Source organism: Eucalyptus grandis, chromosome 1 (assembly GCF_016545825.1).
Source record: "Eucalyptus grandis isolate ANBG69807.140 chromosome 1, ASM1654582v1, whole genome shotgun sequence".
Taxonomy (NCBI): Eukaryota; Viridiplantae; Streptophyta; class Magnoliopsida; order Myrtales; family Myrtaceae; genus Eucalyptus; species Eucalyptus grandis.
The window spans coordinates 10,283,127-10,297,156 of record NC_052612.1 but is presented as its reverse complement, the minus strand read 5'-3'; the positions used below and the strand labels follow the sequence as shown (position 1 = coordinate 10,297,156).

At 43.6% G+C, this 14,030-nt stretch overlaps 2 protein-coding genes and 1 long non-coding RNA gene across 3 annotated transcripts; all 3 read left to right on the top strand.

Moving 5' to 3' along the window:
• The first annotated feature begins 730 nt into the window (after positions 1-730).
• Positions 731-1,352, top strand: LOC120295372 (calmodulin-binding protein 60 D-like). The gene is made up of 3 exons (XM_039316437.1): positions 731-776; positions 850-938; positions 1,052-1,352. The coding sequence occupies exons 2-3, from the start codon at positions 901-903 to the stop codon at positions 1,350-1,352; spliced, it is 339 nt and encodes a 112-aa protein (XP_039172371.1). The 5' UTR covers positions 731-776; positions 850-900.
• A 1,876-nt stretch (positions 1,353-3,228) lies between these two features.
• On the top strand, positions 3,229-5,619 carry LOC104452788 (calmodulin-binding protein 60 D-like). Its single transcript, XM_039313609.1, has 3 exons — positions 3,229-3,705; positions 3,785-3,973; positions 5,323-5,619. Exons 1-3 carry the CDS (start codon positions 3,682-3,684, stop codon positions 5,605-5,607), a joined length of 498 nt encoding a protein of 165 aa, XP_039169543.1. The 5' UTR covers positions 3,229-3,681; the 3' UTR covers positions 5,608-5,619.
• Positions 5,620-6,873: 1,254 nt separating this feature from the next.
• Positions 6,874-8,533, top strand: LOC108958361. The gene is made up of 3 exons (XR_005551582.1): positions 6,874-7,019; positions 7,349-7,522; positions 8,385-8,533. It is a non-coding gene; the product is annotated as an uncharacterized LOC108958361 (long non-coding RNA).
• The last annotated feature ends 5,497 nt before the right edge of the window (positions 8,534-14,030 follow it).

Here is a 14,030-nt window from a genome sequence, read left to right as displayed (position 1 = left end):
AGATCCAGATTTTCAATGAAGTGGCTTGGACATAATGTTTTCCTTGAATCTTGGAAAATGTGGTCAATGACAACTTGCATGTCGAAGGAGAACAATGAAGATACCTGTGATGTGAAACTTGTATGAGATGAAGACGTGGCAGATTGCAATGTAATTCTTTGACTTTGCTCCTTGCTGAACAGGTCAGGGAAGAGCTGGAGCGTGCTAAATCTGACTTGGCCGAATACTGTCGAAGGTGAATAAATTTTATTTGGTTTGTTAGCTGTAGCTCATCTGCATCAACTGATTCTTCTAGGAAAATTTTCATGTGTATTGTCTTGACAAGTAGAAATATCATGGAGTATCATAAGCCATAGGTCCATGATTCTGTTCAGCAAAGTGTAATGCCTGCACATACATTATTTTTTCAATCACTGAAAGGACGTTGCATTTGGAGATGGCTGCTAATTAAACTTTACTTGCTTCTGTTATCAATGTACTGGATAAAAATGTATTCCAGATTTGCGTTGACTTTTCTATGTTGCGTTACATTAAAGGAATGCATTTGATGAGTCTGGTAGACTGGTATCCATCTTTTTATACTGTAATCAAGTCTGACATTCGTATGAAGTAGTAACTAAAATGTTACGTATGGATATTTGTCTATTTGTTACAAATAAGTCCACAAGACAGCCGTTGTTCAAGGTGTCGGTTTTTTATGGTGTAGTTGCATTGGGGATGCTTTCAAAGATGGAGTACAACAGGTATTCTCAACAGAGAATGCTGTTCAAAAACCGGTAAGATGAACAAAGTTCATTGAAATTACACTTTTCTCAGACATATCCCTTCTGATTCACTTTCTTTTGAAAGGTCTCCAACTTTGGCAATTCTGCTGTTGGCGTTATTTGCCACACAGAAGCAATGGGGCTTGCAAACATTCACTGTCCCCACCTTGCAAGGTACAAATGCACATACCATGTTGGTAGTTTGTCTCTCTTTGTAGCTACTTTTCCAATTTCCCGCTTCTGTACCCGTTCCTATTTCTAATGGTTGTTCTCTCGAGAGAATGCAGGGCTAATGGTAAATCTACCGCGAAGAATGACACAAGAAACTTACGGCTTCGACTTCAAAACAAACTCTTACTTCCTCTATTTACTGAAAAGAAACTAGAAGGAGAGGGTGGTGCTCGCATTTCCGTTGCATTGATCGATGCGGATACAGGGGATGTCGTTACGTCAGGGCCAGAAGCCTCCATCAAGTTGGACGTCGTTGTGCTTGAAGGTGACTTCAACAGAGACGATGAGGAAAATTGGGCTCAGAAGAGTTTGATAGCTACGTTGTTAAAGAGCGAGAAGGAAAGAGGCCGCTTTTGACAGGAAATCTCCAAGTAAAGCTCAAGGCAGGTGTTGGGGAGCTGGGAAACTAGATGTTTACTGACAATTCCAGCTGGAATCGAAGCAAAAGTTTCAGGATAGGGCTCAAAGTGGCATCGCGTGATGGTAAGAATACACGGATCCGAGAAGCAAAAACAGATGCCTTTCCCGTTAGGGAACGTAGGACACAATGTATATATAATAACTTTTGCAGTATCGCATTTTTATGTTGAAATCATAAAACTTGTTAAATTGATATGGAAAAGTCCCTATAATAACTCCGTTCAATATGTCTAATAAAAAAGACCAAAGTAGTTTTTTTTATTATTATTACAATCTTAATAGCAAGCACCATATCAGAAATAAACTTGAAATTTTAAAAGGAAAAAGAAAAAGAAATTAAAAATTTAAAAAAAAAAAAAAAAGAAAGAAAAGGATAAGAATAAAACAGGTTACAAATCTAAATAAGATAGATCGAATTAGTTTTAGGGTGCTAATAATAACTATTTTGGCCAGAAATTGATTTCTGGAAAAGTAGATTTTTCTATTTCTATTTATAGGAGAATTTTAAAACAAAGATACCCATTTGATAACGACATAAAATTTTTACTATAAAAATAGAAATTTGTTTTGATAATGACACAAAATGCCTTGGGGATAGTGGCGGCGAGTAGTGACTAGCAACGGCAGTGGCTGGCGGCAATCGACGAATGGTGGCAGCAGCGACGGTGGCCGGCAATTGGTGGTTGGCGAACAGCGGCGGCGGGCGATGGCCAACAACCGGCAAGCTAGCGGACGGTGGTGGCATTGGCAACCAGCAAATGGCGGTTGTGGCGGCCGGCAACCGGGGAGGCGATAACCGGCGGATGGTGGTCGACGGTGATGTATGGACGACCCGGACAATGAACGATAAGAAGAATTTTTATTTCTCATTTTTATTATAGAAATAGAAAAGTAAAATATTTTTACTTCGATTTCTTATCTAAATTTATTTCTAAAAAGAATTATTTTAGAAATCAAAAAATAAAATAATTTTATCAAATGAATTTTTATTTTAAAAATAAATCTGAAATAGAAAAATTATTTCTGAAGAAAAATTTTAATTTATCATGCACCCCTCACTCTTTGCGGGAAAGAGGGGACGTAGTTGGGTGGGTCCTTGGCATACCGAGACTCACCCTCTCTCCCTCCTTCCCTCCCTCGGGCAAAAGTTGCCGTCTCTCTCTCTCTCTCTAAGTGACGTCATATCTTCGTCACCGTCGTCATCCGCTACGATTCAGGTAACGGAACGGAAACCTCCTACCCGCTCTTGTCGACTCCGCCCCCTCTATAAATTCACGCCCTCCTCCCCCTTGCTGACTCAGCTCGCTTCACTTTCGCTCTCCTTTCGCTTCCCTTTTTCCCTCTTTCTCTCCTCCGTCGCGCTCCGTAGCCTCGCTTGCTTGGCTCCTCTTCCCGCCAGCTGCCGGCCGCTCGCAAAGAAAGTGTAGGGGGGGCGGGTCATACCACGCCTGGTGCCCGTCTGAGCTCCTGATGCTCTGCGAGGGCAACATCAGGGCCGCCAAGCTCGCCCTCGAGAAGGACGGCCTCGTCCTCCCCCACTACCACGACTCTGCCAAGGTCGTCAGCTACCGGCCGCCGCCGATCGCAGGTCGCCAGCCACCGGACGCGTCCCACCACTATTCGAGTGGAGACTATTTTGTACCATTTCTAGTTAGAAATGGTACCATGTAAAATGTGGCATCGTCGGATGCCCGTGGGCGTTTTGTATATTGAAAGTTTAGTCTTGTAGTAAAGGGAATACTCGTCATTATTGTACCGCCCAAAGATTATCCTGCCCATACTCTATTACGAGCTGTCAAGGTCATAGAGAAGAGGTTTGCACGCCTATCGATGTTTGCTGCTACTCATTAATCTAATAGCGACTGAGACCTTACTGACTTTGTTCTCTTCATTTTGCAGGATAAAAAACATCATCCGCCTGTATCGGATGATGAAGTCTGGTGGTTGAAGAAGATTGCCAAAGATGGGGAAATCTCACTAAACTGAGTGAAGCTAGAATAAGGGCTTCCTTAGCTAATCTGTCTCAAAACTTCACCTAATAGCTTAGAGATTTTTTAGTTGCACAACAAGTTTTGTTTGGCCTATTGATCTTGTCATTACTGCAATTTCATCCTCTACTCACTTTACAGCATACAAGAAACACTATCCACCAGCATCTGACGATGACGTCTGGAGATTGGAAAGTATCAGGAAGGATGGAACATTTCACAAGAGGCTGGTTGATACTGGAATATGTAAGGTGGAAGAGTTTTTACGACGACTCTCCATGGACTCTGAGAAACTGAGAAATGTGAGATTTTGCAGATGGTTCTCAATTTGGATTGAACTCCCTAAACCAAGAAGAGTAATGACGTGTTTGTTCATTGCAGATTCTTGGCATGACAGAGAAGAAGTGGAAAGCCCTCCTACTTCATGCAAAAACTTGCACTCCGAATGGGAAACTCTACGTGTATAATGAAAATGATTGCGGTGTTATATTCAACAGCGTTGGTCAAGTCAGAGGCCTAACTGCGGGCGGGATGTATTATGCTGCTGACATATTTTCCCCCGAGCAGAAGGTAACAGGGAAATTTTACCTTTTCTGGTATTTGCCATGCAATCTGCAAGGGACACCCCCTGACCTCAGATTATCAGTAAAAAATTTTATCTCCATTGTCAATATAACGTAGTCATGATAGTTAATCAGATAGCCGTTCCTAAAAATTCAGTGCATTTATTTATGTTGAATTAGAGATTATTTTCTGTTGATGATTGCAATTTCCAGTTCCTAACGGGGTGTCTCTGATGCTAAGCTGTTTTAATCAGCTTTGTAAATGCCAGGGGAAAAGCAAAAACAAACACAAAATAGAGTTTCTCTGATGAATTTTTTATTTTATTTATAGGTAAAAGAAAATGGGCTCAAAATGGGGGCAAAGCCATGTAGAGAAAATTTTAGCACCAAAAGAGCTCATTTACAATACAAATCATCTACAATGTCGTTTAAAGCATTTACATGCACATATAACTTTCCATTATACCGAAGTCTCAGAATAGAGTTTTCCTGGCAACATCCAGCTGACAATCTTCCATTTTAGTCTCCTATTGACACTATGTCCGTCTCCACTAAAATTTTTTATCACCATTCTCTTGTCTCCATCATTCAGCCCCCTGACAATCCAAGACCTAATATTGACCTTCATATAAACAATGAAGAGTCCTTTCCACTGCTACCACTCAACCTCCTTTTTCTGTCGGGAGTTTTATCATTATTGGTGGATCACTGAAGGCGTTTCAATTCGTTAATTTTTTTCAAGGAGACTCCAAGGATCTGGCCAACAGCCTTGATATTGTTAAGCACCCGAAAGGAGACATCCTCCTCATTGTTTACCTCAAAACGATTCGACAATGGAACTGATGAAAAGAGAATCTTGCCTCATCAACCCCCATCAGCACCAAGACCAATGACTCCATCCACATCCAATTCAAACTCCTCCAAAGGCTGCCCTCTTCTTTTACTCTCACCCCTTGAGAAGACATCACCAGAAGCACCCTCTGTGGGACCACAACCACCGTCCGCAACATGAGGAGTGCAGTTAGCAGTTAGGAGCACTGTATGCTCATACAGAGTTCTAAGTTTTTGACTCATTCACCATGTTATGGTACTTTCAAGTCGAGATGCTTTTTGTTGCTTTAATCAAATTCTGTGAACTTGATGTCCACGATTTTCCTTATTGGTATTTTGACCACCAACTTTGCATCTTCCTACCTTGTTTGATCTGTCTGAGAAAAAAGGGAACATATTAGACACATCTTCTTAGTGCCTTTGATATCCATACATGTCCAGCCTGAATTATTTGAGTCACCTAGGGTGTAAGATAACCCTGATAAAGCGACTGGTTGAGGAAGTAGTTACTTTCAAGTCTTCCAGGTCTGTGCAGATAAATTGGTGAAAAAGGCCTATGAGAATTGGAATGATGTCTCACCACACGAAGCTGAGGCTTCTTCAAGTTCCATGTCGGAGAAGATCTCGTGTTCTTTTCCACGTGAAGTTCTAGGAGATCAACAATGCCTCCATCCAGCTCACAACAATACGCCTCCACCGAGATTGGGCAGTCATGTTGGTTTGAAAGTACCTCCTAGAACTTCAGCATCCTCAGTGGAAGGTATATGCTCTAATTGGCTGCGAGGAAAAGAAAAGGTTGCTTATAATTAAACACTAGCTGAGATGTAGCCACTTTTTTTTTTGTGATTTTAGATCATCAAAGTGATATGTTGCAACTAAAACCTTTCACAGTAGCATACATCTTTGGGAGGGAGGGAAATATACTGGCTTCCAATGATAAGGGTTTGGAGGTGGTTAAAATCAACTGTTCCATAAGTAGCATACAGTCAGTCAAGAGTATGATGAAATATTTTACGAGGGAGGAGCATTATTGTCTATTCTCGTTTCTCATGAAGTATGTGATTGCAATGCCCTTGTTATTGGTTCTTCAGAGGGTTTTGGGACCTAAATCTATTTAGCTGAACTGTGTATAAATCACAACATTAGGAACTTATGGACTTTATGTTGATCCCACACCTAGGAGACTTGCCTTTCCTGGCTTGCCACATTTCTATTATGGGCTTCATCAATCGGATACTAATTTATTTCTAATCTCTCTCCAGGAAATCGGGACATTACTGCTGCTCCATTGAACCAAATGGAGCGATTAGTACAACCGTACGGGTCAACATCAGGCTTCCCAGCTTTAAGTACGTTGAAATTTCTCCATCCAATGTCAATTTCTTCGTGGCATAATATTGTTTATCCTGTCTTGTGGAAAAATTGAGAACAAAGATTGGGACTTCACACTAAAAATATTCAGAATGAATTTTCTCTGTGATGATATATGTGGTGTGAATATAACTTGCTGGAACAAAAGTCGATTGTTATCACCTCTTCGGCTTTGGCCTAGGGTTATGAACCTATTTCATCGGACAGATTCTTGCTTGTGTAATGAGGAGTAGGAATCGCATTACCTCAATTCTTCTCCTTAAGGAAAGCAGTTTTGTCCTTTTTCTTTCTTTTTTCTGCCAAGAAATGCACAAAGAGCAACCATAGAGAGAGTGCCAAAAAAACACTAACACTCAACTCGAATGATGGTACACCCTTAGTGAGTATTACAAGAATGCCGATGATGATGATATGGCTTCGGAGGTGATTGAAATCAACGGTTCCATTAGTGACATGGAGTCAAACAAGACTATGCCGAAATATTTTACAAGGGAGGACCATCACTATTATCATTTCTCATGAAGCATATAATCGCAATGTCCTGATTATTTGGTTTTCTTGAGGTGTATTTTAGGGCCTCAATCAAATTAATTGAAATCGACGGATGATGCATCTTCGAGAAGGGAATTTAGTCGTAATGTCATAATTATTGGTTCTTCAAACGTATTTCAGGACCGTTTTAAATCTCTCTCTTCGTCCCCTCTTTCTCTCCTCAGGAAACAGTGGTAGGACTGCTGCTCGATTGCCAATACAACCACAAAGTCTCCATTCCCAACATGCCACGTGGAACCCGATTATTGGTGGTTTGAACCAAATGGAGCCTTGTGTACAGCCATTCGGAAGTTTCCAAGGTTTCAATAAGTTGAATTTTCTGCCTGTAATGTTGATTGCTTTGCGGCGTCGTATTGTTATCCAGTCTTGTGGAAAATTGGGACGTCTATAAGAAAATATGCAGAACTAATATTCGCCATGATGATGAATGGGGTGAGAGTATGACTTGCTGGCACGAAAGCAGAAAACACTATCGCCTCTAAGGCTTTGTTACCACGTCATAGAAGTAGAAAATACCAAGAAAATTTTTTATTACTTAAATAGCTCATATCCATGTCTATATGCGACAAAATTCTGATAGTTCAAACTCTCTCTCTCTCTCTCTCTCTCTCTCTCTCTCTCTCTCCAGAAAACGGTGGTATTACTTCTGCTGGATTGCCAATACAATTACAGAGTCTCAATTCCCAAAATGCCACGTGGAACCAAAGTTTTTACAGTTCGAACCAAACGGAGCCTTCAGCAAATACAAATATACAGCCATACGGACAACTCTACGGGCCATCATCAAGCTTCCTAGCTCCCAGTAAGTTGAATTTTCTCCCTGTAATGTAGTCGATTGTGTTGTATAATGGGATTGTCTAATACTGTCTTGTGAAAAAATTGAGAAGAAAGTTTGGGACATCTACACTGAAAATAGGCAGAATTACTATTCACAGCGATGATGAATGTGGTGAGAGCATCATTTGCTGGAATGAAAGGAGAACGTTATCACCTATACGGCTTTGGTTTCTGTCGCAATCCTTTTTCAGCGGACAGATTCGTGCTTGTGTATGGAAGAGTAGGAAGTGCATTAGCTCATTTCTTCTCCTTAAGGAAAGCAGTTTGTCCTTTTTCTTTCTTTTTCTGCCAATAGAGAGAGTGCCAAAAAAACACTCAACACCTGACCACATTAGGAACCCATTTAATGAGTTTAAAAGAGGGATATTTTTGTGATATCTGCTATTATCAATCCCATTTGGGAACTAAACAAGTAAATGTAAAGCTGGCTCATTTGAAAGGCTAAATCATTTGGCATCTCAAGTATAATGCTTGACTCAATTTTATCACACTGGTAAGCTCTTTTTAGGGGTTTGATTGAGCCTAGTCAACTTACCAAATGTTGTAACTGCATACAAAGAAAGTTATATAGGTGTATTCTAAGATATTACTTCTGATTTTTTTCTCTGCAGCAGTTGCATTATCTCACTTATCTGATTGTAAGGACTGATCGAAATGTAATTTCCATGATCAATGCATCTAACATCTTGGGAAACCTGCAGTGGACATAGTGATGGCCTCATTAGTACTGTAACGTTCACTGAATATTCATCTATGGTCATGAGAAATAAGCAATCATGGCGTGTGAAGTGTGGTCACATTCTAATATTATCTGTATTGCTCTTTAGATACTGAAGACGACAAGAATGGTTGGGAACAGGGCCTGAATCTTGTGGCTGCTGATCAAGCACTACTTACTCCCGGACAACCTTTTGGGATTTGACATTCAGGGCATTGGCCACGGGGACTTACTATTTATCTCAACAGCTTTAGTGTTTATTATTGTTGAGTAGGTCAGTCCCAATTGGAGAGGCCGATACAATTATGTATATCTGTAGTAGAATATATATGATAGTGAGTGTATAAAAGTAAAAAGAAAAAAAAAAGAGAAAAAAAAAAGAAAAAAAAGAAAATATCAAAAGAGAGTTATTTTTGAGTGAGTTATCCAGTTTATGAGAGGTTTAGATCCACAAATTGAAGAGAGCAAGAGATCCACCTTTGGATAAAGTTGTATCCCATTATTTATCATAGTGAAAGTTTGAAGTGGACTACGGTCCCGTGGTTTTTCCCTTCACCTTGGAGGGTTTTCCACGTTAAAAATTTTGGTGTTATTTATTATTCATCTTTACTGCTTTCATTTAATATTTTATCTTATTTAATTTTCACAAAAATAGTAGCGGGAAAAATTATCTGGGCTTTCTCCACAAATATTATTTTCTTTTTCCCCAACAATTATGAGTTTCTAAATCGAAGTATGAATGCTATTTATCTCAATAGCTTGAGGTGAGTCATGTGTATTATGAGTCTCTAAATCAAAGTATGAACACTATGCTTGCTTGTTGGCGTAATGCACACATCCTGGTACAGCCGGTTCTATCTCTGTTTATCATTCTAGTTCTACCATGCCATGGGCTCAGAAAGGATTGAATTTGTGGACCAAATTACTGGCGATCACTGGTTTTTACTAGATTACTGTCCTTATAGATGAATCGGCTTCCATGCATCTGTTGAAAGGGAGGGATCCGACGTATGTGGCTTGGGGTTGAAAGTACCGACATTTTAAACCCTCGAAATGGTTTTCTCGAGAGATATCTTAAAGCCATTAGGCTAGAGGCAAGTTAGTGAAGGGAGCTGCTAAATTACGGTTAACTTCTTTCAGGAAAGAAGATTCAATGTCCGTTATAGCGTATTGTATTTTAGTCTGGAAATACCGTAGAGTTGCCTCTAGAAAATTTTGCAGACTAGGCAAATTGAATACTATTGTGAGAATTTAGAATAAGATAGTTGGTAATGCCCCACTAGAAAAACAAAATTACGGTTAATGGACGTGGATTCATGATTACGGCTTCGTTTGTTTCATCAACAAAATTTTCCGCTGTTTGGCTCAAAGAGATTTAATGGATCAAGAAAAATAATTTCCGTCAACCGGGAAATATTCTTCAAAAATATGAGAAAATGGATGGAAATCATTTTCTTTTCCCCGCGCTCTGAGACGAAGCCTTCTCCCTCTTCTCTGCCTTCTCGCTCATCTCTCTCCGCCTCGAGAGCTCCTCCTCCTTGTCGCCCCGGGCTTCTCTTCAGCGATCTCCTCAGCTCGAGAGGAGTCCACGTGGACGAGGCGTAGCCCCGGCTCGGCAGCGAGGGCGGAGTCGATGGCACAGTCGGCAGAGGACGAGCTGGTAGGGGCGGAGGCGGCGCGGGGGAGGAAGGCGAGGGAGTGGAGGAGGATGGCGGAGGCGGAGTCCATGGTGTGGTGGCTGAGGGGGACGTGCTCGATCGATGCTGTTGAGGGTGACGACGAGGGGTCGGGCTGGTGATGCACCACCGGGAGGGAAGACCTGGTCGTTATCGCGGCGGCGGTGGGGGTTTAGTTCTCGAGGATTTGGGGCATTTTTCAGGCCGAGGAAGATGGTGGTTGTTGTTTGGATCTTGCTCGACGTAAAAGCGTTCGGGCGCAGAGAGGGTTGGGTGTGGAGCTGCTTTTGACCCAAAAGCTTTCGCGGAAAAATAATAATAAATTCAATTATATATGTACGCTTCAATACATGGGATGACATCTCAACCGGACAATAGAATCTGTTTTTTTTTTTTTTTCTACGCTCACATTTACTCTCATGTCACGAAAATTCCAAATTCATTACATTTATCTAAAATGTGTTTTCATGTCACAAAAAATTTCAAATTGATATGCTCATACCAAATTTATCCCAAATTACCAATCTTTGAGATTTTTTGTTATATAAAAGTCAATTTGGGATAAATATGATATGAATATATTAATTTAAGTTTTTTGTAATACAAAAATTAATTTAGCATAAATGTATCGTTTTTGGATTTTTTTGTGATACTAATGTTTAGATTTTTTGTAATGATTAAAATTAATTTAACACAAAAATTCGGACCATTTCCATGCAATGCACGCGTACTGCAATTTTTAATCATTACTAGTATGAAAAGTTTTGGGGGTAGCTTATACATAAGACCTCAAACAACAATGAAGCATGCATGCAAGTGACATTTCGGAGAAACTTCCTTGATCCACAATCACCACTTCTCATATATTGACCAAATGTCCTCCATTATTAGAGTGACATGAAAGATTATGGATGGAATTCCTCCGAACTTACTATCAACCATGGAAATGCATTTCCCATGGACGGGATGGAATGGGAAGTGGTTGTAACAAACCCGGCGACGATCGTTGCTCCAACTTGTCTTGTTGGCAAACCAGGCAAGTCTTCACATATGCCTCCACGTGTCGCGCATTTGTGGCCAATAGTACCGATCTTGACGAGGGCCAACGTGCGGTGGATCCCTAGATGACCCGCCCACGAGTCGTGGCACTCACGCAAGATTTCCTTTCTCAACTTCCATAGAAGGGCACATACTTCCTTGGTGTAGAGGAGTTCGTCCTCACACCAAACCGGCTTGTCTTACCTTCCTTGGCATACCCGATGAGAGCTTGGGCTCTTGGATCATGCTCCGCTTCTGATGCGGTCGACCCAGGGCAGCTTGGTCGACTCACTGTGTGGCTCATCAGCTCCGTCTTTTCGACTCAACGTCCGCCACGGAGTTGGCCTTCCCCCACTGTACTCCAAGCCGCATAGTCGATTCCCCCGAAAATCCCACCTGAAGCGAGCTTGCCGGACTCAACTTCTTTTTGGGTTCAGAGAAAGTAACTTTGGCCACGTTGTCCGTCTTCACGACGAACTTTGATCCGGGATGTAATGTCTCCACGTCCGAAGGCAGCAAGTGCACCACCCGCGGTCATCTCCTTCTCTTGGAACGACGCTCCGTGTCGTCCGGGACTCGAACGCCACCGGATGTCCATCCCGCATAAGAACACCACCGATCGCATAATCTGATGCACGGTCTCTACCTCGTAAGGTTTGGGTGGTCGGGCAACGCCAACACCGGCCTCCTCGGTCATGGCGGTCTTCAATCGGTCGAAGGCTCTTGGCATCGATCCGCCCACTCCCACGCCCTCTCTTTCTTCGCAGGTCCGTAAGTGGCACGGTGATGCTCGAGTAACTCCGCACGAGCTCCGCCTTTCGGTAGTAGTTGGTAAGGCCCAAGAATGACCTCAACGCACGTACCTTCGTCGGCGGCTCCCATTCGACGATCGATTGAATCTTGCTTCGCTGTCCATCCGCACACGTCCACCCCGACGATGTGCCCAAGAACGGGAACTTCTTCTTGGGCGAAGGCACAGTTTCTCAAGGCGCTTTGACGAACAGCTCGTTCTCGCGCAAGGTTTGGAAGACCTGCCTTATGTGCTCGACATGTTCCTCCAACGTCCGACTATATATGACAATGTCGTCTAGGTAAACCACAACAAACCTATCTAGGAAAGGATGGAGTACCTTGTTCATCATCATGCAGAAAGTGGCCGGAGCGTTGGTCAAGCCGAACGGCATAACCAGGAATTCGTAGGATCCGTACCGCGTCACGCAAATGTCTTCAGCTCGTCCCCCTCGGCGATCCGAACTTGGTAGTAACCCAATCGAAGATCCAGCTTGGTGAACCACTTAGCGCCCCCAAGTTGATCAAAGAGATCCGCAATGAGCGGGATCGGGTACTTGTTCTTCACGGTCAGCTTGTTCGGCCCTTAGTAGTCGATGCACATTCGAAGTGACCCATCGTGCTTCTTTTGGAATAGGACCGCGCACCAACGGGGCCTTTGACGGTCGTATATAGCCCGCATCGAGCAGCTCCTTGAGTTGCCTCCTCAACTCTTCTAACTCGGGTGGCGCCATACGGTGAAGGCGCCATGGCCGCGGGCCGAGCGTCAGCACAAGCTCGATCCGGTGATCCACCTCCCTCTTGGGTGGCAACTTCTTCGGCAGCTCCGAAGGCATGACATCCTTGAACGAGTCGAGGACTTGGGTTGCTTCTGTCGGGACTTCTTTCCCTTCGCCCTTGTCGTCCTCGATCTTCAAGGTCGCCAGGAAGGTCACCTCTCCCTTCCTTGCTCCCTTTGTGAGTCGTATGGCCGAGATCATCTTTCAATCACGTTCCGACTCACGATGGACCGGAATCACGCATTGGCTACCCTTGTCCAACACGCATATACATTCGCAAAGGGAACTACAATAAAGATGGATCCTATCTAGAATTTAATTCCAATGACAATATCGTAGTCGTCAAGTGGAATTACCTCTAGAGTCTCCTTGCCTCTCCATGAACCAGCTCCACGTCCCTTGGATCGCAGGGACTTCCTTTGAGTTCACGGTCGATCTTCAACCCGTACGCTTCTTCGCGCTTCTCCCGAGATGAAGACATCCACGAGCGCAATCGTGGCCCGATCTTCAGGCGAACATCCTTTCCTTTGCCTTCTTGGCCTTGATCGTGCTAAGGAGTCGAGCGATCCCAACCGTGCTTCCTCCCTAAGCTCGTCTTCTTTGCAAAGAGCGGCCAACTTGGCTTTGTACGGGCAATCCCGCGCCATATGTGGGCCGTCGCAGAAGAAGCAGCTATATGAACGTACCTTCCTTTGACCACCTCCATTTGGTCCAGCATTGGCCCGGTGAGGATGAGGACCATTCGGCGGTCTAGCTCAAGTTGGGCGATTGTTGAATCTACCCCGATCTCCCCCACCAGTGCCTTTGTCCCTTGGACGGGTGTCCGGTCGGGATGTGGAAGGCGATGCCTTGTACTCCACGAGCGACTCGGCTACGGTCATGGCCGTAGTGAGATCTCCCACGTTGTACCGCTTCAACTCTTGTTTTGTCCATGGCTTTGAGACTGCCCATGAACTGGTGAAATGCTTCGACTTCATTCATCGAGGGGATTTGGAGTAGCAACTCCAAGAACCGCTTGATGTAGTCGCGCACACCACCCTTTTGCTCGAGACGCTTCAGCTCGTCACGAGCCTCCTCCTCTGCATAAGCGGGAAAGTAGTTTCGTCGGAATTCTTCAACGAAGCCTACCCAGGTCGCAATAGGATTCCCGCACCTATCATTCGACCGACGACGCCACCACAACAAAGCACTATCCGCTAAGTACATAGATGCAGTGTTTACCCGTGTTTGGTCGTCGTTGATTCCCATGGCTTGGAAGTACCGCTCCATGTACCATAGAAAGTTGTCCACGTCCTTGGCCACCCGCGAGCCCCGGAATTCCTTTGGCCGGGCGTGTCCACCCGTGGACCTTGCACCGTGATGACACCTTTCACGCGTGCAGCTTGTGCCTCGGCGAGCTTACCCGTAAGCTCCGCAATCTCCGCGCGCATGGCCGCCATTGCAGCCTCAAAGGGTTCGCACCGTTGGGCTAGT